This window comes from Oncorhynchus clarkii, chromosome 2 (genome assembly GCF_045791955.1).
Source record: "Oncorhynchus clarkii lewisi isolate Uvic-CL-2024 chromosome 2, UVic_Ocla_1.0, whole genome shotgun sequence".
NCBI lineage: Eukaryota > Metazoa > Chordata > Actinopteri > Salmoniformes > Salmonidae > Oncorhynchus > Oncorhynchus clarkii.
In genome coordinates, this window is record NC_092148.1 from 94,290,524 (window position 1) to 94,317,060 (window position 26,537).

At 45.2% G+C, this 26,537-nt stretch overlaps 1 protein-coding gene across 1 annotated transcript in view; it reads right to left on the bottom strand.

The window, feature by feature from the left end:
• Positions 1 to 629: 629 nt before the first annotated feature.
• LOC139383282 (growth arrest-specific protein 2-like) overlaps positions 630 to 26,537 on the bottom strand; it is a 56,774-nt gene continuing 30,866 nt past the window's right edge. The window contains exons 3-8 of the mRNA XM_071127731.1: positions 21,486 to 21,625; positions 14,085 to 14,226; positions 11,068 to 11,131; positions 8,808 to 9,021; positions 8,489 to 8,596; positions 630 to 2,360 (exon numbers count right to left, since the gene is read on the bottom strand). Of these exons, the coding sequence (XP_070983832.1) occupies positions 2,151 to 2,360; positions 8,489 to 8,596; positions 8,808 to 9,021; positions 11,068 to 11,131; positions 14,085 to 14,226; positions 21,486 to 21,625 (878 nt within the window). The 3' untranslated portion in view covers positions 630 to 2,150. The remainder of the gene's footprint in view (positions 2,361 to 8,488; positions 8,597 to 8,807; positions 9,022 to 11,067; positions 11,132 to 14,084; positions 14,227 to 21,485; positions 21,626 to 26,537) is intronic.

The window sequence follows — 26,537 nt, forward strand, 5'->3', positions numbered from 1 at the left end:
CTATGCTTTTTAAAGAGCAACTATTTCTGTTTATCATTGAAGTCAAAGACAATTGTTTTTCCTTGATGTTAAAACAAGACTATGGCTTAGCACCTACCTATGTGTACCTTGACTTTTTTTTATTGAAACAGTATGTGATTGTATATTTGTCCTGTTCAAAAGTAGTGCACAGCACTATAGGCTAGAGTGTGTAAAATAGACCATTTGTTCTGTGACTGAATAACATTGATGAAGGATAACGACTCCAATTTCTATGCTGTCGTAAAACAGGTTACATTGTAAATGTGAATAAAAAAAGAGGATTAGACCTGACTGGAGGTTGCTCTGACGGGTTGGTTGAATAAAAAGGTCTGTTAGTCTGATTTCGCAAGGCTACTTGGAACAGGCCAGTGCCAGTCATCACGTTGTAGTTGTGGATGGCCATTTACAGTACCGTAACATACCAGTAGGTGTCAGTAAAGTAGCAATCGACACTAGTATTGTCCACCAGCCAGCTCTCTAGCAATTTGGTCAGGGGATGAGGTTGAATGGACACAAAGCTAAGTTATCGTAGACAGACCGCCCGACCATACAATACATGTTATCTGGATCAGTCCTATTGCCATTCACAAGAATTCAAGTAAATATTCTACATTTGATTGTCTCTTTAATCCTCAGAAATAATCTTCTCACAATAATGATGTTAATTAATAGCGTTCCTTAATTAACAAATTATCAAAAGCTTTTAACTTCAAAAAACAGGAGAGACAAACTAGCTCATGGAAAAAAAGAGAAATCACTCATGATAGCACATTGGAGAAATTAATAGACATTACAGAGATACATAATCATAACAAACACATCCTACGTATAAGCTATTCATATTAGTCAGGACTTTTAACATAATAAAGTAGCACTATTTCAAACATATTTTAAATGTTGACTTCCATTAGAATGAATGGTGGAACCCTTTGGTCTTTAAAGCAAAAAAGCTCAAGCCAGAGACAGGTCCCTGGGTGTGGTAACCGGTAAGCCCGTACTGTGACCGATGGTGGGATTACATTTAAAAAACATATTGTTTTAGCCATGATTATCTTCCCTTGTGTGGTGTAGCTGCATATTTAGAAAACAAGGAAAGGAGAAAGCCCATGATTGGTGGAACCGGAGGAGGAACATGATTGGTGGAACCGTAGGAGGAACATGATTGGTGGAACATGTCCAGATTTAGCTTGACCAGTATCCAATCATTATTCAGAATATATCCATTATTACAGAAGTCATACTATACTTTCACACTATTAAATGAATGAATGACAAAAGTCAAACAAAATACACACAAGGTAACATTAGAAAACATGCTTTTAGTACCAAATATACCAGCCTCAATCCCCGGCTAAAAATGATTGTCAAAATGATTGTCAAAATGATTGCATAGATAATTCTCAAAGGCTGTAAATCCAAATCAAACTGTCACGTTGACGCTAGTTCGCCGTGATTGCTAGGACAGGAGATATATACCTGCTGGCCACTGTCTGTTCTGTAGCTCAGGTGGGACGGCTGTGGCTTACATCAACTAGAAGACATGCTGTACATGCAACTGGTTGGAATCTGGTTGGAATGACACTGTGTCAGCTGGCTTTGCCCTCTGTGTCACTGTCATTTCAATCAGTTTTGCTAGTTGGGAAAGGCAAGAGGTCATTTCCTCAGGTCCTCATGAATGTCTTTACTTCTTGTTGCGGTAGTAGGCGGCCATCTTTACTTCTTGTTGCGGTAGTAGGCGGCCATCTTTACTTCTTGTTGCGGTAGCAGGCGGCCATCTTTACTTCTTGTTGCGGTAGCAGGCGGCCATTTTTACTTCTTGTTGCGGTAGTAGGCGGCCAACTTTACTTCTTGTTGCGGTAGTAGGCGGCCAACTTTACTTCTTGTTGCGGTAGTAGGCGGCCATCTTTACTTCTTGTTGTGGTAGTAGGCGGCCATCTTTACTTCTTGTTGCGGTAGTAGGCGGCCAACTTTACTTCTTGTTGCGGTAGTAGGCGGCCATCTTTACTTCTTGCTGCGGTAGTAGGCGGCCATCTTTACTTCTTGTTGTGGTAGTGTGCGGCCATCTTTACTTCTTGCTGCGGTAGTGTGCGGCCATCTTTACTTCTTGCTGCGGTAGTAGGTGGCCATCTTTACTTCTTGCTGCGGTAGTGTGCGGCCACCACCAAGTAGCTGTCTGGGGTGAGGTCCTTGGTGTTGGGGGACTTGGGGGACATGGGAAAGGTCTTCCCCTCCACTCTGGAGATCTGGAGCATCCGACATGGGTCGTGTTTCAGCAGGTAGCTCTCAAAAGTCTCCCAGCCTCCTCCCACACGCACCATCACATGCTTGTTGTGTAACATCTAGGACAAGAAGAAGAAGATATTATTTCACGGTGTAGTACAAGGGTATTCAAATCCCAGCCTGGAGGTTCAGAGTACTGCTGGTGTTCTGTTCTACCTGATCATTCATTGCACTGACCTGATATCCCAGGACTAAACACAGACCTTGATTAGAGGGGAAGAATGAAAATCACAATGGGAATGGTCTTTGAGGTCCAGATTTAGTGTAGTAGATGGACATCTCTAGTAACTCACAGCTAGTACAGTGGCTTTGTTTGATTCCTTTTCACTAATAAATGACTCCAAAATTAAAAATTAGACTCCAAAACTAAACTGCTGTAAACACTACTCCTGCTGCTACCGTCTGTAACGTGGTACTACTGTAAACACTACTCCTGCCTACTACCTGCTACCGTCTGTAAGGTGGTACTGCCGTAAACACTAGTCCTGCTGCTACCTGCTACCGTCTGTTACATGGTACTACTGTAAACACTACTCCTGCTGCTACAGTCCGTTAACATGGTACTGCTGTAGACACTACTCCTGCTGCTACCGTCCGTTCACATGGTACTACTGTAAACACAACTCCTGCTGCTACCGTCTGTAAGGTGGTACTACTGTAAACACTACTCCTGCTGCTACAGTCCGTTAACATGGTACTACTGTAAACACAACTCCTGCTGCTACCGTCTGTAAGGTGGTACTACTGTAAACACTTCTCCTGCTGCTACCTGCTACTGTCTGTAAGGTGGTACTACTGTAAACACTAGTCCTGCTGCTACCGTCTAACGTGGTACTACTGTAAACACTACTCCTGCTGCTACCTGCTCCTGTCTGTAAGGTGGTACTACTGTAAACACTAGTCCTGCTGCTACTGTCTAAGGTGGTACTACTGTAAACACTAGTCCTGCTGCTACTGTCTAAGGTGGTACTACTGTAAACACTAGTCCTGCTGCTACTGTCTAAGGTGGTACTACTGTAAACACTAGTCCTGCTGCTACTGTCTAAGTTGGTACTACTGTAAACACTAGTCCTGCTGCTACTGTCTAAGGTGGTACTACTGTAAACACTAGTCCTGCTGCTACTGTCTAAGGTGGTACTACTGTAAACACTAGTCCTGCTGCTACTGTCTAAGGTGGTACTACTGTAAACACTACTCCTGCTGCTACTGTCTAAGGTGGTACTACTGTAAACACTAGTCCTGCTGCTACTGTCTAAGGTGGTACTACTGTAAACACTAATCCTGCTGCTACCGTCTAACATGGTACTCCTGTACGTTTTCCTGTGTTGGTTACCATGGCAACATCTACACCAGACAAATAAATAGCGGGACAGAGAAATAAAAAAAGGCGCTATTTCCATATCCACAATGCATTGTGATTCCATTAAACTACCTAGCTATCCTGCCGCTATCAATCCTCATTTACAGTAGAAGGTCTTCAGAGCCCAAGCTTTCAATCCAAGCAGTAATGAGTGCCTGCAGAAAGCCCCGTTTGACAGTGACAGGAAGTACCAGTTAACCCATGAAGTGTACGTGCATGGAGCATGCTGCTGACTGTTGACATTAAATGGCCAAATACAAACAGAACGTACTGTATATTAAATATTGCTACTGAATTCCAAGTCGACACTCAATCAAGCCTGAATGGCTAGTAGCAAGTTAGATTGTGTGGCCCATAGAATTACATATATAATTTAATAAGATATCTGTGGTATGGCCTGTCCTCTTCTATACACTATAGACAACACTCTCTTTCTCTCTCTCTCCTCCAGCAGCATAACACACATTTATAGGCCTCTTTAACAGAATCAATCAACAGGCCATTGGCAGGGCACTCGTTCCATGAATGTGTGCCCCCTCAGGCATTGTGACCAGGGACATAATGGGCTTTTGGCACAGAGGGCTTTTCAATCATGTCTCTATGGTGCTGGGAGACAGGGGGACCCAGCTAGGCCTGTACCCAGGAGAGAGCAAGGAGTCTGGGGGTGAACAAGTGTCCCGGTGGCCTGTTAGCAAAGCATTTTATTGGAGAAGAGAGACAGTGGAAAAAGAGAGGGAGAGTTGTTTTTTTGGGGTATCTGTATTTTACTTTACTATTTATATTTTTGACAACTTCAACTTTAACTTCACTACATTCCTAAATATAATAATGTACGGTGGTGCCTCAGGAAAGTATTCAGACCCCTTGACTTTTCCCAAATGTTGTTACGTTACAGCCTTATTCTAAAATTGATTAAATACAAAAAATGCCCCGGGCAAACTACACACAATACCCCATAATGACATCACAATACCCAATAATGACATCACAATACCCAATAATGACATCACAATACCCCATAATGACAATGTGAAAACAAGTTGTTAGAAATTTTTGCAAATGTATTAAAAATAAAAACAGAAACACCTTATTTACATAAGTATTCATACCCTTCGCTATGAGACTTGAAATTGAGCTCAGGTGCATCCTGTTTCCATTGATCGTCCTTGAGATGTTTCTACAACTTGATTTTAGTCCACCTGTGGTCAATTGGACATGATTTGGAAAGGCACACACCTGTCTATATAAGGTCCCACAGCTAACAGTGTAGGTCACAGCAAAAACCACGAGGCCATGAGGTCGAAGGCAGGATTGTGTCGAAGGCACAGATCTGGGGAAGGGTACCAAAACATTTCTGCAGCATTGAAGGTCCCCAAGAACACAGTGGCCTCTCTCATTCTTAAATGGAAGAAGTTTGGAACCACCAAGACTCTTCCTAGAGCTGGCCGCCCAGCCAAACTGAACGATCGGGGGGGAAGGCCTTGGTCAAGGAGATGACCAAGAACCTGATGGTCACTGACAGAGCTCTAGTTCCTCTGTGGAAATTGGAGAACCTTCCAGAAGGACAACAGACTCTGCAGCACTCCACCAATCAGGCACTTATGGTAGAGTGGCCAGACGGAAGCCACTCCTCAGTAAAAGGCACGACAGCCCGCTTGGAGTTTGCCAAAAGGCACCTAAACACTCTCAGACCATGAGAAACAAGGTTCTCTGGAGAGACCTGAAAATAACTGTGCAGCAACACTCCCCATGCAACCTGACAGAGCTTGAGAGGATCTGCAGAGAAGAATGAGAGAAACTCCACAAAAACAGTTGTGCCAAGCTTGTAGCGTCATACCCAAGAAGACTCGAAGGCTTAATTCACACATTTATCAAGAGAACATCCCTGATCATCCATTCTGCCTCGATCTGGCAGACTCACTAAAGAAAAATGATTTGTTTGTAAATGATGTCTGAGTGTTGGAGTGTGCCCCTGGATATACATTATTTTATGTATTTATATAATAATGGTGCTGTCTGCTTTGCTTAATATAAGTCATTTGAAATGATTGATGCTTTTACTTTTGATACTTAAAGGTGCACTATGCAGAAATCACACCGCCATTTCCTGGTTGCTAAAATTCTAATAGTTTGCCTAATTTCAGTTTGTGACAAAACAAGCAAGTATATTGTACAGAATCTAAACCGCTTTGAAATATATTTTGCATAAACAAAAATATTAAATATTGTATTTTCAACTGTTTGAAGTACAAAACCGAAAGTAAAATACACAGAAACTAAATTTAAGGACGAGACGCATAGAAATAGCACACATAGAACATATCTACCACTTCTTAGACTTTCTTTGTGAATGACAGTTCTATAACTCACATTTCTATGTGAATTTGGTGGGTCGCCCAAAAAAAGTGACATATTGTAGCTTTAAATATATTTTAGCAATTACATTTACCTGTGATACTTAATATAAGTAATATTCTAACTTTCATTTATATTTAAAACTGAATACTTTAGACATTTACTCAAGTAGTATTTTACTGGGTGACACCTTGACGTGAGTCATTCTCTTTACTTTTACTCAAGTATGACAATTGGGTACTTTTACCACCACCATTGCTAGCTGAGAACCAGAGTGAGATGGAGGTTCACACCTTCTGTGACTTACCAGGCAGCCCATATTGAGAGCACACAGCAACAGACGTTTCATTTCATCCAACACTCTAGAGTCCAAGAAGCTCATTCTTGGAATTGAACAGTCATGGACAAAGAAGAATCAAGACTCGTCTTCGTTGTGACTTGTCCTTGGTTGCTCAGCAACCCTTATGGATGGTTGAAAGAAATGTCTATCGTACAAAAGATGTCTGGGTTCCCCCTCTGAATAGTAGAAAACATTTTCTTTAGGATATCTACTTGACAGCAGAGGGCACTATGGGAACAAACGGTTTATTTTAGACCCTGAACACTGGCCCATGTCCGTTAAAACCAGGCTAACATACAACCTTTCTCTTATTCTGCATTTGTGATCCTCAAAGAGCTATCCATCCAGAAACTGTGATACTGTGTGCTACCAGCAGGGGTCATTCTAGAGCGTATTGTCAGCCCTTGTTGACCTACAGTCCAGATCCTCCTTGAACAGCATTTTTAGACATGTGAATCCTGGTTGTGAATCCAAGATTCCAAGAGCACCAATGATTCTTCACCAATCTGTATTTGTAAATAGACTTCATTCTTGCAAGGCAATTTTTTTGTAGCAAGGTCTGTTTGAGTTAGGGGCGGTAGGTAGCTTAGTGGTTAGAGTGTTGGGCCAGTAACTGAAAGGTTGCTGGATTGAATCCCTGAGCTGACAAGGTAAAATATCTCTCATTCTGCCCCCTGAACAAGGCAGTTTAACCCCACTGTTCCTAGGCTGTTATTGTAAATCAGAATGTATTCTTAACTGACTTGTCTAGTTAAATAAAAATAAATAGAAAGTTACAGTATTTATTTACATAAGAACATTTATATTTTATGTAAACGAGGAAACAATTAAGAATAAATACAAATCATGGCGATAGCTCATTGGCAAGAATAACGGCATATACATTATCGTAGAGTATCTTTGTGTTTTAGAAAAAGGGCTATTCTAACCCTAACCTAACCCTAACCGTAACCCTTCTAACCCTAACCCTTCTAACCCTAACCCTAACCCTTCTAACCCTAACCTAACCCTAACCCTTCTAACCCTAACACTTCTAACCCCAACCCCAACCCTAACCCTAACACTTCTAACCCTAACCCTTCTAACCCTAATGTATTATTTATCAAGCCTGTTGATCCTGAGGGCTCTCTTTTTTCCCCCCGAACCCCATCAACCCTGGCTGGCCCATAGAGGTTAGAAAAAGGAGTCTAGATGGATATAGACTTTTTTTTTTTTAAAGCATGGATAATACAAAGAGGAGTTCTCTTTCCATCTCTACGGTGCCACAGGAGACAGACACAGACATAGTTGGAATACCATCACCAGTAAATTAAGCCTCAAAGCAGCAGAGGAGTTGCTACCAGCAGGGACAATGGACGTCTGTCATCCACACAGTCAGGCAGTCCAAATAACAACACACTGCTGTGTGTGTGGTGTGTGTGTGTGTGTGTGTGTGTGTGTGTGTGTGTGTGTGTGTGTGTGTGTGTGTGTGGTGTGTGTGACTCAGTTCACATTGAGATGAGAAACGTTATTGTTGTTGAACTGAAAACCTCATATAACTCCAACCTGGATTAAAAAATGTAAAAAGAATCCTGCCAAAAGTGAAAGGTCAATTAACAACAAATTCCTGGAAAACGTGGGTCAGCCACAATCCAGACTCATAAAATTCAGACTCATCAAATCTCAGAACAAGGAGGAAAGAGTGGGTTTGTTATGAGGACAGAATTGGCTGTCATTCAACAGCCATCTATAGTCATCAATGGTGTATGGTCCCTGAGGACACTGAGGAGCAATGGACCTAAGTAAGTAAGAAAGTATTTCTGTACAATCCGTATTCATATCTGTCATGTCAATATAATATTCACAGCAATATGAAACGCCACAACCCCAGTATAAATCACTTACAGTACAAGCCAGCCATGTGCAAAATTATTGACACCAGATTTCAACACTTCAGATTTGACCCCACCGAACAAAAAAAACATTTGGTCAAAGATATTTTGGCAGGCACAGTCCAAGCCCAATTTAAAGTCCAGCTGCTGTTAACTATGTGGCTGAGTCGTATGCAACTAGAAATTCATGTTACAAAAAAAAAAAACATGGCGTTTGTGCCAGAGAAAGTGAGTAAAAAGATGAGGAGGGTTGGCACACACCCGGATGAAGAGCATCTTCTCCCCGACGCGATAGCGGCCCTGAGCCTGTCTCTCCACACAGAATTTATTGGGACACTTGCAGGGAGGCTCCTCAAAGATATGCTTCACCTGAGACGCACACATGCACAAACAAACATCATTGGATTAGTAGGGAGGTCAATCCAACAACCCTCCCCAAATTCCTGGTAATATTCATAAATTTCTGGTAATCCTAAAAAATTCCTGGTAATCCTCAAAAATTCCTGGTAATCCTCATAAATTGAAAACGTAATTCAACGTAATTTCATGACATTGTGTCGACCTTGTGTACCCTACTCACAGCCTCATCCAGCAGCTTCCCTGTGCTCTTCTTGCTAGACGACAAGCACTTGGTTGGAGAGGGGAATGGAGAGGTTGGAGAGGGGGATGGGGGGTTTGGAGAAGGGGATGGAAAGAGGGATGGGGAGGGAGAGACAGGTGAGGGTAGAGATACTTTCTCCTCCTGTTCTATCTCCTTCTCCAGCTTGATAAGCCCCGGAGGCTCCACGTTGTACCTAAAGATAATAGGACAACAGTTTACATTAAGGTATACATTACAGTGGCCTGGGGTCAAATACATTATAGTGGCCTGGGGTCAAATACATTATAGTGGCCTGGGGTCAAATACATTATAGTGGCCTGGGGTCAAATACATTATAGTGGCCTGGGGTCAAATACATTATAGTGGCCTTGGCTCAAATACATTATAGTGGCCTTGGCTCAAATACATTATAGTGGCCTGGGCTCAAATACATTATAGTGGCCTGGGCTCAAATACATTATAGTGGTCTGGAGTCAAATACATTATAGTGGTCTGGAGTCAAATACAGTACAGTGGTCTAGGGTGAAATACATTATAATGCCCTGGGGTCAAATACATTATAGATGACGCTGGGCCAATTGTGTGCCGACATGTGGGACTCCCAATCACGGCTAGTTGTGATACAGCCTGGAATCAAACCAGGGTCTGTAATGACGTCTCTAGCACTGAGATGCAGTGCCTTAGACCGCTCCACCACTCGGGAGCTAGGCTGGTCTGAGGATCAAATACATTATAGTGATCTAGGGTGGTCTGAGGATCAAATACATTATAGTGATCTAGGGTGGTCTGAGGATCAAATACATTACAGTGATCTAGGGTGGTCTGAGGATCAAATACATTACAGTGATCTAGGGTGGTTTGGGGTCAAATACATTATAGTGATCTAGGGTGGTTTGGGGTCAAATACATTATAGTGATCTAGGGTGGTTTGGGGTCAAATACATTATAGTGATCTAGGGTGGTTTGGGGTCAAATACATTATAGTGATCTAGGGTGGTCTGAGGATCAAATACATTATAGTGATCTAGGGTGGTCTGAGGGTCAAATACATTATAGTGATCTAGGGTGGTCTGAGGATCAAATACATTATAGTGATCTAGGGTGGTTTGGGGTCAAATACATTATAGTGGTCTAGGGTGGTTTGGGGTCAAATACATTATAGTGATCTAGGGTGGTTTGGGGTCAAATACATTATAGTGATCTAGGGTGGTCTGAGGATCAAATACATTATAGTGATCTAGGGTGGTTTGGGGTCAAATACATTACAGTGATCTAGGGTGGTTTGGGGTCAAATACATTACAGTGATCTAGGGTGGTTTGGGGTCAAATACATTACAGTGATCTAGGGTGGTCTGAGGATCAAATACATTATAGTGATCTAGGGTGGTCTGAGGATCAAATACATTATAGTGATCTAGGGTGGTTTGGGGTCAAATACATTAGTGATCTAGGGTGGTCTGAGGATCAAATACATTATAGTGATCTAGGGTGGTTTGGGGTCAAATACATTATAGTGATCTAGGGTGGTCTGAGGATCAAATACATTATAGTGGCCTGGCTTCAAATACATTATAATGGCCTGGGGTCAAATATATTGAAGTGGCCTAGAGTGGTCTGGGGTCAAATCATGTATACCTCTGCATCATGGGGTTGAATTTCAGCACACTAATCATATGTACCACTGCAGCATGGGGTTGAATCTGGCCCACTGCTATTTCAGCGCAGTCTCTCCTCTTTCTCTTTGCTCCATACCATAAACTAATAAAAAACATGAGCTGGCGCACACCCAGGGATTTTTTATTTATTTAAAAGGTGCTGACTAACGGCGAATAAACTATAAGCTATGAAAAAAAGAGTCACACACTCTCTCTCTCTATATATATATATATATATATATATATATATATATATATATATATATATATATATATATATATATATATATATATAAACTACCAGTAATGTATTGGGTAAATCATCCAACGTTTCAGTATTCCTGTGCCTTCTTCTGTACAATAAACTACAAATATGTTAGGAGAGGGACTACCCCACTCCTTTTGAATGTTTTCTTTGCAAAATCATTTCTAAAGAGAATATAATCAAAGGATAATTAAACTTCTACTTGTAACATATAATGCACATACAAATTCAATTAAAATTGAAAGCTTTTTAAGTGAATAATTTAAATCAAGGCGAAGAGGGGAAAATCCCTTACGGGAAAGAGGGGAAGATCCCTTACCGAGACGCTATCCTTCCCAGCTGTAGGAGACAGAGGCATACTTCCCGTGGCTGTTTGTGAAGAACTAAGGGGAGAAATACATGGAAAAGAGTGCATGATCTTCACTGTGTTCCTTACAACCCATCTCAATTACAGGGTGGTAATATTATCTCTGTCCCATTGAAACTTGCGTTAAAGTGATGTGGGAAAGTGGTTTTAAAAAAAACACTCTTACGCACATGCCAGTGGGTATAGAGAAAATGAGAAGTGTTCTTTGTGATAAGTGGTGATTGAGTTATTGATATTGGTGTGTTAGCGTGAGGTGAACATAAGTGTGAGCTCAAAACAGCTACAGAAATTTTTTGTTTTTGAAGATCAACAAGCAGCAATTTCACAAAAGACTAAACTACATGAAATAAAATGTTCCACAAACACAGTGCCAGGCAGTAAGATGATTGATGGGCATGTGACGTGACACAGCACACCATGCATCATGACAGCAATAGTTCTCCAAACCTGTTGTCGTATGCTACACCGTGATGATGCACTTTTCAATCCATCACAGAAGAAGGAAAAGAAGGGGAAAGAGAGGGAACAGGATAGTTAGCTAGCTACCCGGTTGTCACGCACGGTGCTTGTGTGACCACACTAACTAGCCTTGGATGGACAATCAAGTTCCATTCTATTCATATTACATTCTAATAAATTCTAGTCTAATTAGTAAGTTATCCATCATTTCACCTAAATAAAATGTCTAAGGGGGCCAGCTGGTTGGGGTTGAAAGTAGAGAAGAATAAACCAATCGTTAGCCAGAAAACTGACAAGGAGAGAAAAACAGAAGAATCGTCTGTACCTCCTACCGCTGACACGGCCTTATCACTCTGGTTTAATAGGTATTAACTGCCTGCATTTTGCTGCTGCACCCTAGGTCGAGTAGCTGCTGTCTTGACAGGAACTAATGGGGATCCATAATAAACCCCAGGAAGAGTAGCTGCTGCCTTGACAGGTACTAATGGGGATCCATAATAAACCCTAGGAAGAGTAGCTGCTGCCTTGACAGGAACTAATGGGGATCCATAATAAACCCCAGGAAGAGTAGCTGCTGCCTTGACAGGTACTAATGGGGATCCATAATAAAACCTAGGAAGAGTAGCTGCTGCCTTGACAGGAACTAATGGGGATCCATAATAAACCCCAGGAAGAGTAGCTGCTGCATTGACAGGTACTAATGGGGATCCATAATAAACCCCAGGAAGAGTAGCTGCTGCCTTGACAGGAACTAATGGGGATCCATAACAAACCCCAGGAAGAGTAGCTGCTGCCTTGACAGGAACTAATGGGGATCCATAATAAACCCCAGGAAGAGTAGCTGCTGCCTTGACAGGAACTAATGGGGATCCATAATAAACCCCAGGAAGAGTAGCTGCTGCCTTGACAGGTACTAATGGGGATCCATAATAAACCCCAGGAAGAGTAGCTGCTGCCTTGACAGGAACTAATGGGGATCCATAATAAACCCCAGGAAGAGTAGCTGCTGCCTTGACAGGAACTAATGGGGATCCATAATAAACCCCAGGAAGAGTAGCTGCTGCCTTGACAGGTACTAATGGGGATCCATAATAAACCCCAGGAAGAGTAGCTGCTGCCTTGACAGGAACTAATGGGGATCCATAATAAACCCCAGGAAGAGTAGCTGCTGCCTTGACAGGAACTAATGGGGATCCATAATAAACCTCAGGAAGAGTAGCTGCTGCCTTGGCAGGAACTAATGGGGATCCATAATAAACCCCAGGAAGAGTAGCTGCTGCCTTGACAGGAACTAATGGGGATCAATAATAAACCCCAGGAAGAGTATCTGCTGGATCCATAATAAACCCCAGGAAGAGCAGCTGCTGCCTTGACAGGTACTAATGGGGATCCATAAAAAAACCCAGGAAGAGTAGCTGCTGCCTTGGCAGGAACTAATGGGGATCCATAATAAACCCCAGGAAGAGTAGCTGCTGCCTTGACAGGAACTAATGGGGATCCATAATAAACCCCAGGAAGAGTAGCTGCTGCCTTGGCAGGAACTAATGGGGATCCATAATAAACCCCAGGAAAAGTAGCTGCTGCCTTGACAGGAACTAATGGGGATCCATAATAAACCCCAGGAAGGGTAGCTGCTGCCTTGACAGGAACTAATGGGGATCCATAATAAACCCCAGGAAGAGTAGCTGCTGCCTTGGCAGGAACTAATGGGGATCCATAATAAACCCCAGGAAGAGTAGCTGCTGCCTTGGCAGGAACTAATGGGGATCCATAATAAACCCCAGGAAGAGTAGCTGCTGCCTTGACAGGAACTAATGGGGATCCATAATAAACCCCAGGAAGAGTAGCTGCTGCCTTGGCAGGAACTAATGGGTATCCATAATAAATACAAATATATAACATTGCCCTACTTTCTCTCTCTCCAGCTAGCTAACGCCCCACTGTCTGTCTTCTCTCACTTTCACTCTGTGTTTCCTGGGACGTTCTGTACAGCGAACGACTGTTTAAAATCCACATAACTGTTCATATCATTCATCTGGTAAGCCAAGACAGTCACGGCGTTCTCAGAACATAGCCTGCTGTCCAAGTGGGTATTGTGTGAAGTCAGGGTATTGTGGGTGGAGTCTGTGGACAACAGAAGAGGAGCTTGTGTACGAGGAGAGGAGAGGAGAGGAGATGCCTTTGTGTCTCTCTCTCTCTGCATCCCACCAGTCAGTCCACCACCCATAGACGGCAGTCTGGGTCTATCCTCCTCCCTGGTAGTGCTTCTGACAGCCTGAGGTAGATCCGGACAAGGCCATATTTATTAAAGGAAACTGAAACTTGATTATCTGTGACCAGAGTGGTGTACTGTTCTCACCAGGGTTTTGGGGTTAATTCCATTTCAATTGAGTGAATTCATGAAACTTCCAAAAGCAGTGTTCTAGAACCTAATGATTTGTTCTGTTGTGTTCAAACTTGAAAGAATCAAAACGGAGCATTATTGCAAACTGACATACATCCGTACTCACCCAGTCCCTCAGACTCAAACAGGCAGGTCTCTCCCACCCCCACCTGACGACACCAGGTCAGGAAGTTAGCTGTGTTGTCCCTGGCGAAGAAGGAGCCGGAGGGAGCGCTGGCACGACACGGGATCCTCCGGCATGGGATGGCCTGGTGGAGGGAGACATTAAAAGAAAATAGATTCCTTTGTGTGAGAAATGGAAGTGCCCCTAGGTGGAAGGAGAGGTCAGAGGTTACAATGGCAGTGAAGACACATTAGGAAGAGAGAAACATTGTACATTATAGTCATTATCCAAACTTACCATAGTGAGTTTATACATTGTCATACTTTGCCCTGTACTGGTCCCCCATGGGAATCAAACCCACAACTCTGGCATTTGCAAGCACCATCCTCTACCAACTGAGCCACACAGGACCCCAACCATCAACCACAATATCAGTTGGTGCTATTTGTGAATAGCAACTTATTAATACAAAGCAACGTCACAGAGAATTGTCTCGGCGGATATCCTAGAGGGTGGAGAGGCGGACCAGCAGCCCTCCATCCAGGGATGCAGTACCCTGACTGACCCTGTACCTCTCAACGTGTGTGTCTGAGGGCGTAAGGAAACAAGGCTGTTTCTGTTTTCATCAAATGGACAATAAAATATCTATTGTATTCTCAACAGAACAGCAAGGCTGTGATAGTGATATTCTGTAATGATTTATCCCCAAAGACAAGGGGGGGGGGGGGGAGAGATTTTCAGACTGTGACCACAAACTGTTGCTACATGGCCAACTTCAGGCCCAACAGAAGTTGGTCGGACTTCATTGTTCCTTTCAGAGAAAAGACAGTCCTTGTTAATTCACTCAGTCTCTGACCGAATCTGAGCTTCCCATCCCCCAACCCCCAGTCAGTTGGGTTCCCATCAGAACACACTATAACCATCTACCCTCATAGACTTATGTCCCTAGTACATATGCCACCTGTCTTTTTCAGATTTGTTCTCCATATGTTGAGGGGCTCTGGTTTCAGCTCTGGTTCGAGGAACTTTTCCTTTCGCAGATCAATATTGGGCTAGACTACTACTGCACCAGGCCTGGTCTGGTATGGGAGAGAGGAATGAAGGAGGGGAGGAGGAGGAGGGGAGGGAGTGCTAGACTACTACTGCACCAGGCCTGGTCTGGTATGGGAGAGAGGAATGAGGGGGATGGAGGGGAGGAAGTCTAGACTACTACTGCACCAGGCCTGGTCTGGGAGAGAGGGATGGAGGGGAGGAGGTCTAGACTACTACTGCACCAGGCCTGGTCTGGGAGAGAGGGATGGAGGGGAGGAGGTCTAGACTACTACTGCACCAGGCCTGGTCTGGGAGAGAGGGATGGAGGGGAGGAGGTCTAGACTACTACTGCACCAGGCCTGGTCTGGGAGAGAGGGATGGAGGGGAGGAGGTCTAGACTACTACTGCACCAGGCCTGGTCTGGGAGAGAGGGATGGAGGGGAGGAGGTCTAGACTACTACTGCACCAGGCCTGGTCTGGGAGAGAGGGATGGAGGGGAGGAGGTCTAGACTACTACTGCACCAGGCCTGGTCTGGGAGAGAGGGATGGATGGGAGGAGGTCTAGACTACTACTGCACCAGGCCTGGTCTGGGAGAGATGGGTGGAGGGGAGGAGGTCTAGACTACTACTGCACCAGGCCTGGTCTGGGAGAGAGAAATGGGGGGAGCAGGGGTGGAGGAGGAGGAGGGGAGGAGGAGAGGAGGAGGGGAGGAGGGCTAGACTACTACTGCACCAGGCCTGGTCTGGGAGAGAGGGATGGAGGGGAGGAGGTCTAGACTACTACTGCACCAGGCCTGGTCTGGGAGAGAGGGATGGAGGGGAGGAGGTCTAGACTACTACTGCACCAGGCCTGGTCTGGTCTGGGAGAGAGGGATGGAGGGGAGGAGGTCTAGACTACTACTGCACCAGGCCTGGTCTGGGAGAGAGGGATGGAGGGGAGGAGGTCTAGACTACTACTGCACTAGGCCTGGTCTGGGAGAGAGGGATGGAGGGGAGGAGGTCTAGACTACTACTGCACCAGGCCTGGTCTGGTATGGGAGAGAGGGATGGGGGGAGCAGGGGCGGAGGAGGAGGAGGGGAGGAGGGGAGGAGGAGAGGAGGAGGGGAGGAGGGGAGGAGGGCTAGACTACTCCACCAACAGGTCTGGTCTGGTATGGTCTGACTTGAGGATCAAATGACACTTGAGGCTCCACACAGGCAGCAGCCCCCCACCAAACCTGGGTTCAAATACGATTTGAAAATCTATTCAAAATGATGGATCTCTGCTTGATTGAGTTTTCCTGGCTCGATGGAAGCAATTAAATAGTTCCAAAACCGCAATAGGGACTCCAGGCAGGCTTAAGCAAATGCGTAAAGTATTTTAACAATTTCGAATAATATTTGAACCCAGGTTTAAGGTCTGCCCCCCCCCCCACACGATGAGGTAGATTTATGCTCCTCGCTATGGTTTAATACAGGATGTGTGCGTCTCCGAGCCGAGAGAAAGAAAATCGTCCCTAATGGCACCCGATTCCCTATATAGTGCACTACCTTTGACTGGCTCTATATAGGGAATACAGTGCCATTTGGGATGCAGACAAAGAAAGGTACAATGAGGTCATGGTGGAAAAAATGCAGTGTTTTCTTTCATTCCAGGCTCTTCTAGTTGGCTCCTCTCTGGGAGGGACTCTCTGCCTTTCTCCTTTCATTCCAGGCTCTTCTAGTTGGCTCCTCTCTGGGAGGGACTCTCTGCCTTTCTCCTTTCATTCCAGGCTCTTCTAGTTGTCTCCTCTCTGGGAGGGACTCTCTGCCTTTCTCCTTTCATTCCAGGCTCTTCTAGTTGTCTCCTCTCTGGGAGGGACTCTCTGCCTTTCTCCTTTCATTCCAGGCTCTTCTAGTTGGCTCCTCTCTGGGAGGGACTCTCTGCCTTTCTCCTTTCATTCCAGGCTCTTCTAGTTGGCTCCTCTCTGGGAGGGACTCTCTGCCTTTCTCCTTTCATTCCAGGCTCTTCTAGTTGTCTCCTCTCTGGGAGGGACTCTCTGCCTTTCTCCTTTCATTCCAGGCTCTTCTAGTTGGCTCCTCTCTGGGAGGGACTCTCTGCCTTTCTCCTTTCATTCCAGGCTCTTCTAGTTGGCTCCTCTCTGGGAGGGACTCTCTGCCTTTCTCCTTTCATTCCAGTCTCTTCTAGTTGTCTCCTCTCTGGGAGGGACTCTCTGCCTTTCTCCTTTCATTCCAGGCGCTTCTAGTTGGCTCCTCTCTGGGAGGGACTCTCTGTCTTTCTCCTTTCATTCCAGGCTCTTCTAGTTGTCTCCTCTCTGGGAGGGACTCTCTGCCTTTCTCCTTTCATTCCAGGCTCTTCTCGTTGGCTCCTCTCTGGGAGGGACTCTCTGCCTTTCTCCTTTCATTCCAGGCTCTTCTAGTTGGCTCCTCTCTGGGAGGGACTCTCTGCCTTTCTCCTTTCATTCCAGGCTCTTCTCGTTGGCTCCTCTCTGGGAGGGACTCTCTGCCTTTCTCCTTTCATTCCAGGCTCTTCTAGTTGGCTCCTCTCTGGGAGGGACTCTCTGCCTTTCTCCTTTCATTCCAGGCTCTTCTCGTTGGCTCCTCTCTGGGAGGGACTCTCTGCCTTTCTCCTTTCATTCCAGGCTCTTCTAGTTGGCTCCTCTCTGGGAGGGACTCTCTGCCTTTCTCCTTTCATTCCAGGCTCTTCTAGTTTGGAGCAGGTTGGAGCAGGTTGGAGCGGTTTGGAGCGGGTTTGGAGCAGTTTGGAGCAGGTTGGAGCGGTTTGGAGCGGGTTGGAGCGGTTTGGAGCAGGTTGGAGCGGTTTGGAGCAGGTTGGAGCGGTTTGGAGCAGGTTGGAGCAGTTTGGAGCAGGTTGGAGCAGGTTGGAGCGGGTTGGAGCGGGTTGGAGCGGTTTGGAGCGGGTTTGGAGCAGGTTGGAGCAGGTTGGAGCGGGTTGGAGCGGTTTGGAGCAGGTTGGAGCGGTTTGGAGCGGGTTTGGAGCGGGTTTGGAGCAGGTTGGAGCAGGTTGGAGTGGTTTGGAGCGGGTTGGAGCGGGTTTGGAGCAGTTTGGAGCGGTTTGGAGCAGGTTGGAGCGGTTTGGAGCGGGTTGGAGCAGGTTGGAGCGGTTTGGAGCGGTCTTCTCTGTCTTCTCTGTATTTTAGGATTACTGGGCCTTTTAAAACTAAACTGTTCTGAATCTGAGTAGAGATAACTGGGCCTTTTAAAACCAAACTGTTCTGAGTCTGAGCAGAGATGACTTTTAAAAGTAATAATTTAAAAATAATTGCAGGAGACATTGTGTAACGTCAGATTGTTTAAATGAAATAAAATAAAAAGCCCGGTGAAATAATGAATTGACAAGTCCTGGAGAGAAATTGGCCCCAGGTATCCTGTGTAACTCAGGTATAAGTAATAAGCCTGAACTGACTGACGGGCTGGGCTGACTGGCTATCTGGCTGACTGGCTGGCTGGCTATCTGCCTGACTGGCTGGCTATCTGGCTGACTGGCTAGCTGACTGGCTGACTGACTAGCTGGCTAACTGACTGGCTGACTGACTGGCTGGCTGACTGGCTAGCTGTCTGACTGGCCGGCTGACTGGCTAGCTGGCTGACTGCCTTTTAAGTCCAGTCTCTATCCAAACATGATCTATTGACCTCAGAGATACAAATATTTTTCCCCCTATTTTCTTTTAGGGGGAGTGAACATAATTTCTAGGTCAGACAAGCCCAAATAAACCCAAACCATTTTCTCCAGAGTTCCTGTCTCTGCCTCTCTCTCTCCCTCCCCCTCTCCCTCAGTATCTCCCTCCCTCCCTCCCTTTCTCTCTCTTTCCCAGATCAATAGACTGCTCTATATTCACAAGGGGCCTCCCTATGGCAATTGACCTCAAGTATTTCCACACATCTGTGCTGCTAGCTGATCTACTCACACCAGCATCAGGAGACCCACCACAAGAAGCCCTGTAACAGACTACCACCAGCATCAGGAGACCCACCACCACCAGCCCTGTAACAGACTCTACCAGCCTCAGGAGACCCACCACCAGCCCTGTAACAAACTACCACCAGCATCAGGAGACCCACCACCAGCCCTGTAACAGACTACCACCAGCATCAGGAGACCCACCACCAGCAGCTCTGTAATAGACTCTCACCAGCATCAGGAGACCCACCACCAGCAGCTCTGTAATAGACTACAACCAGCATCAGGAGACCCACCACCAGCAGCTCTGTAATAGACTACCACCAGCATCAGGAGACCCACCACAAGAGTGCAAAAGTGTTTGCACTTTTGCAAGCTGTATTCTATTTCTAGATTCTATTGGTTCCAACCAGTATTCTATTTCTAGATTATATTGGTTCCAACCTGTATTCTATTTCTAGATTCTATTGGTTCCATCCTCTATTCTATTTCTAGATTCTATTGGTTCCAACCTGTATTCTATTTCTAGATTATATTGGTTCCATCCTCTATTCTATTTCTAGATTCTATTGGTTCCATCCTCTATTCTATTTCTAGATTCTATTGGTTCCATCCTCTATTCTATTTCTAGATTCTATTGGCTCCATCCTTTATTCTATTTCTAGATTCTATTGACTCCATTACAACAGGCAAGCTCATTCAAGCCCACCTAAATGACTCCAAATTATTTCAAATACTATTTGAACACTATTGAAAATGTACAATGTAAACTTCATGCTTGGTGTATTTCACATCAACGATTCTAACAAAATTAACCCGTTTCTGTCATTAGTTTCGTATGAAACAGCATGGTCGGAGTTTTACAAGCTATACACTACCTTCCTATACAGTTTAACAAGCTATACACTACACCTTCCCATACAGTTATTCTCACTCTAACCTCCAGCATGTGGCCTCTACTCAAATATGGGGCCCCATAATGGGGACAGCTTGTACCAATAGCTATTATATACAGCCATGGTATGACATACCAAAGACCTTGCAGAAACAGACTTACTTAAATACCTTTAGAAGAGACATTTTGCCGAAGACTCACTAATCACAAAACTGGCCTATCGGGTCATGAAATATACTGCAGGACTACTAGTCTCTTATGTGAAGGTTAGCGAATTGGCTTTCAGCTGGCATAAGAACTGATTGCAGTTCAGCTGGCATAAGAACTGATTGCAGTTCAGCTGGCATAAGAACTGATTGCAGTTCAGCTGACATAAGAACTGATTGCAGTTCAGCTGGCATAAGAACTGATTGCAGTTCAGCTGGCATAAGAACTGATTGCAGTTCAGCTGGCATAAGAACTGATTGCAGTTCAGCTGGAATAAGAACTGATTGCAGTTCAACTGGAATAACAACTGATTGCAGTTCAACTGGAATAACAACTGATTGCAGTTCAGCTGGAATAACAACTGATTGCAGTTCAACTGGAATAACAACTGATTGCAGTTCAGCTGGAATAACAACTGATTGCAGTTCAGCTGGAATAACAACTGATTGCAGTTCAGCTGGAAAAACAACTGATTGCAGTTCAGCTGGATGAAGTGGTTTGGATACCGATACTGTTTAACATGTTTAACAAAAAAATAATTTTAAAAAATGGTTAAATAATCTCTCTAACCACAGACTAATATTATGTCTAGGTTTCAGATTGGCTAAACATGGAACACCGTCCTGGGGTATTCTAGAAGCTTCACATCCAAAGCAATATCCTGATTTTTTTAATCTGAAGATCTCTGAGTTTTTTTCCACAATGACATTACATGAGCCTGGTTGTAATCTTAATATTCCGATTCAAAGTATTTTATTTAAAGGATTATATTCCAAGGTGGCGCTTAGTTCATGAGTTATTGCAGTAGTATAGTAGCATTCAATTCAAGGACAACAAAAACAACAAATTCCCAAATGTACCAAAAGTTATTTACTGGCAATCTGTACATTTTTTAAAAATAAATAAAGATTAGCACAGCATGGGACAACCTAGCCTCAACTAAATGAGTCTTGTTTTCACCACTACGATTCTTAACCTGGTCCCAGATCTGTTAGTGCTGTCTGGCCACTTTCATGGTCATTGGCATATCAAACCAACAAACCAACCAACCACAGGAGTTGGCTATAAGGCACAAACAGATCAGGACTCGTAAGCAAAAAGCATCTCAGAGTATTAAGTGCTGATCTAGGATCAGGTTTCCCCCTGTCCATATAATGCTATTCATTATGATTTAAAAAGGCAAAACTGATAATCCTATGTCAGCACTTTTAGTTTGAGACCCCAGACTAGATCCCTGCCTTGGTTTTTTTTCTGCTCCGGTGTAGGTTCCCCCAAAGCTTTGCCGTTTTCCCGGGACCAGCCACCATTGGTTCTGATTTATGATTCGGGTCAGCGTGATAGTGTGAAAAGGGCATAGGTTTCTCAGTACCTTTCCATTGCCAAGAGGCAGTTCTCCATGGTTCTGAGTCTGGTTCTGCTTGAACTTCTCCTGTAGCGTCTCAGCCAGCTGGCACAGCAGGAAGCCATTGTCCAAACGCTCCATGAAGCTCTCTGCTGTGATCTCCAGACCTGGGGTGGAGAGGGATGTGGAGGGAAGGAGACCCATTAAATATATGATTTTTCATTACGAGCCCATTATATACAGTGGGGCAAAAAAGTATTTAGTCAGCCACCACTTGTGCAAGTTCTCCCACTTAAAAATATGAGAGAGGCCTGTAATTTTCACCATAGGTACACTTCAACTATGACAGACAAAATGAGTAAAACAATTCCAGAAAATCACATTTTAATGAATTGATTTGCAAATAATATATTTACAACTTTTGAACGGTAGTATATATACTACTGTTCAAAAGATTGGGTTCACTTATGTCCACATCTTTTGTCCATTAAAATAACATGACATTGATCAGAAATACAATGTAGACATTGTTAATGTTGTAAATGACTATTGTAGCTGGAAACGGGTGATTTAAAAAAATAATAATATCTACATAGGCGTACAGAGGCCCATTATCAGCAACCATCACTCCTGTGTTCCAATGGCATGTTGTGTTAGCTAATCCAAGCTTATCATTTTAAAAGTCTAATTTATCATTAGAAAACCCTTTTGCAATTATGTTAGCACAGCTGAAAACTGTTGTTCTGCTTAAACAAGCAATAAAACTGGCCTTCTTTAGACTAGTTGAGTATCTGGAGCATCAGCATTTGTGGGTTCGTTTACAGGCTCAAAAAGGCCAGAAACAAAGAACTTTCCTCTGAAACTCGTCAGCCTATTTTTGTTCTGAGAAATTAAGGCTGTTCCATGTGAGAAATTGCCAACAAACTGAAGATCTGTGTACTACTCCCTTCACAGAACAGCGCAAACTGGCTCTAACCATAGAAAAGAGGAGTGAGAGGCCCCGGTGCACAACTGAGCAAGAGGACAAGTACATTAGAGTGTCTAGTTAAATAGTACCCTCCAAACACCAGTCTCAAAGTCAACAGTGGAGAGGCGACTCCGGGATGCTGGCCTTCTAGGCAGAGTTGTAAAGAAAAAGCCATATCTCAGACTGGCCAATAAAAATAAAAAGATTAAGATGGGCAAAAGAACACAGACACTGGACAGAGGAACTCTGCCTCTCGGAGTCGCCTCTTCACTGTTGACGTCGAGACTGGATCTTTAACCCGGAGATAATTAAGAGCCCAAGTATGTCGTGTTGGTAAAGCCTATCAGATAATGGTGAAGAAATGTAAGATGACAGTAGCCCACAGTTCCTAAAGCATGTGTGACTGAAAACACTGTACGTCATAAGACAGAGCAACAAAGACACAGTCTGACTGATAGTAAAGGCCATATGAGCAGCCCATAGACCTAGCATGCTGCATAACATGACTGTCAGACTAATACAGGCCAGGGGCCATCTGATTCTGCACAGCATTGATACACTCTCCAGAGATCACACACTCACACACACACACACACACACACACACACACACACACACACACACACACACACACACACACACACACACACACACACACACACACACACACACACACACACACACACACACACACACACACAGAGAGAGAGATCAACATGTGGTATTTCTAGTTGACTGGCATCCAGACGACCATTCCTTCTTAGTTAGATCATTCTGACTGCAATAGGAGGTGGCGGGGGGGCGTCTAACTGTGGAAAAGAAACCAGGGGGATTTCTGTCTTCATCTATTTTTCTTTTGGTAGAGGGAGGAGAGGGCTGGAGAAGGAGGAGGGGGGTTAGGGTTTGGTAGATGGGAGGAGGGGGCTGGAGGAGAAGGAGGGGAGGTGGGTTCAGGGGTTTTAATGAGTTCCAAATGTTGTAATTGATCCCAGAGGATGGAGGGAGAGACAGGGAGATGGAGAGAGAGAGAGAGAGAACTTGGGAAATACCCTATATTCCTGCCTTATTCTTATTCAACACTTTCTATTAACTATCCTTTATAAACCATACATCATTAGAAAATAAATACTGTTAACAAATTATTTATAAATGTTGTTAAAGATTAGTACATTATTAGCAACTATATTAGTTAGTTAAACATTCATGTAAATACATTTACTAATAATGTAGAAATGATTTGTTAATATTTAGTTAATTATTTACTAATGAAATATACCTGGCTTATAAAGCCTAGCTTATTATAAAGTGTTATCGTCCCATCCCTCATCAGAGAACTGCTGCTCTGAGATTTACATTTTTAATTTAACCTTTATTTAACTAGGCAAGTCCGGTAAGGAGAACAGTGGGTTAACTGCCTTGTTCATGGACAGATTTTTACCTTGTCAGTTCTGGGATTCGATCCAGCAACCTTTCGGTTACTGGCCCAATGCTCTAACCACTAGGCTACCTGCCGCGCCAAAGTACAAATATTATATGTCTTGTTTATTGTGGCCTTTTCAAACATATCTACAGTATTAAGAACAACAACAAAAAACACTTTTAAGTGAGAAGTAGGCATGGGTCTGAAGCCGAAAAAGAAAGGAAATTCACGAGCACCACAACGCCTACCACCCCCATGCTCTACCAAGGTTTCCCAGCACCACAACGCGTACCTCCCCCATGCTCTACCAAGGTTTCCCAGCACCACAACGCGTACCTCCCCCATGCTCTACCAAGGTTTCCCAGCACCACAACGCGTACCTCCCCCATGCTCTACCAAGGTTTTACAGCACCACAACGCGTACCTCCCCCATGCTCTACCAAGGTTTTACAGCACCACAACGCGTACCTCCCCCATGCTCTACCAAGGTTTTACAGCACCACAACGCGTACCTCCCCCATGCTCTACCAAGGTTTTACAGCACCACAACACGTACCTCCCCCATGCTCTACCAAGGTTTCCCAGCACCACAACACGTACCTCCCCCATGCTCTACCAAGGTTTTACAGCACCACAACGCGTACCTCCCCCATGCTCTACCAAGGTTTCCCAGCACCACAACGTGTACCTCCCCCATGCTCTACCAAGGTTTGACAGCACCACAACGCGTACCTCCCCCATGCTCTACCAAGGTTTCCCAGCACCACAACGCGTACCACCCCCATGCTCTACCAAGGTTTTACAGCACCACAACGCGTACCTCCCCCATGCTCTACCAAGGTTTTACAGCACCACAACGCCTACCTCCCCCATGCTCTACCAAGGTTTCCCAGCACCACAACACGTACCTCCCCCATGCTCTACCAAGGTTTTACAGCACCACAACGCCTACCTCCCCCATGCTCTACCAAGGTTTCCCAGCACCACAACACGTACCTCCCCCATGCTCTACCAAGGTTTCCCAGCACCACAACACGTACCTCCCCCATGCTCTACCAAGGTTTCCCAGCACCACAACACGTACCTCCCCCATACTCTACCAAGGTTTCCCAGCACCACAACACCTCCCCCATGCTCTACCAAGGTTTTACAGCACCACAACACGTACCTCCCCCATGCTCTACCAAGGTTTCCCAGCACCACAACGCGTACCTCCCCCATGCTCTACCAAGGTTTCCCAGCACCACAACGCGTACCACCCCCATGCTCTACCAAGGTTTTACAGCACCACAACACGTACCTCCCCCATGCTCTACCAAGGTTTTACAGCACCACAACACGTACCTCCCCCATGCTCTACCAAGGTTACCCAGCACCACAACACGTACCTCCCCCATGCTCTACCAAGGTTTTACAGCACCACAACACGTACCTCCCCCATGCTCTACCAAGGTTTCCCAGCACCACAACACGTACCTCCCCCATACTCTACCAAGGTTTCCCAGCACCACAACACGTACCTCCCCCATGCTCTACCAAGGTCTTACAGCACCACAACACGTACCTCCCCCATGCTCTACCAAGGTTTCCCAGCACCACAACGCGTACCTCCCCCATGCTCTACCAAGGTTTCCCAGCACCACAACGCGTACCACCCCCATGCTCTACCAAGGTTTCCCAGCACCACAACGCGTACCTCCCCCATGCTCTACCAAGGTTTCCCAGCACCACAACGCGTACCTCCCCCATGCTCTACCAAGGTTTCCCAGCAACACAACGCGTACCTCCCCCATGCTCTACCAAGGTTTTACAGCACCACAACGCGTACCTCCCCCATGCTCTACCAAGGTTTCCCAGCACCACAACGTGTACCTCCCCCATGCTCTACCAAGGTTTTACAGCACCACAACGCGTACCTCCCCCATGCTCTACCAAGGTTTCCCAGCACCACAACGCGTACCACCCCCATGCTCTACCAAGGTTTTACAGCACCACAACGCGTACCTCCCCCATGCTCTACCAAGGTTTTCCAGCGCCACAACGCCTACCTCCCCCATGCTCTACCAAGGTTCCCCAGCACCACAACACGTACCTCCCCCATGCTCTACCAAGGTTTTACAGCACCACAACGCCTACCTCCCCCATGCTCTACCAAGGTTTCCCAGCACCACAACACGTACCTCCCCCATGCTCTACCAAGGTTTCCCAGCACCACAACCCGTACCCCCCCCATGCTCTACCACGGTTTCCCAGCACCACAACACGTACCTCCCCCATACTCTACCAAGGTTTCCCAGCACCACAACACGTACCTCCCCCATGCTCTACCAAGGTTTTACAGCACCACAACACGTACCTCCCCCATGCTCTACCAAGGTTTCCCAGCACCACAACGCGTACCTCCCCCATGCTCTACCAAGGTTTCCCAGCACCACAACGCGTACCACCCCCATGCTCTACCAAGGTTTTACAGCACCACAACACGTACCTCCCCCATGCTCTACCAAGGTTTTACAGCACCACAACACGTACCTCCCCCATGCTCTACCAAGGTTTCCCAGCACCACAACACGTACCTCCCCCATGCTCTACCAAGGTTTTACAGCACCACAACACGTACCTCCCCCATGCTCTACCAAGGTTTCCCAGCACCACAACACGTACCTCCCCATACTCTACCAAGGTTTCCCAG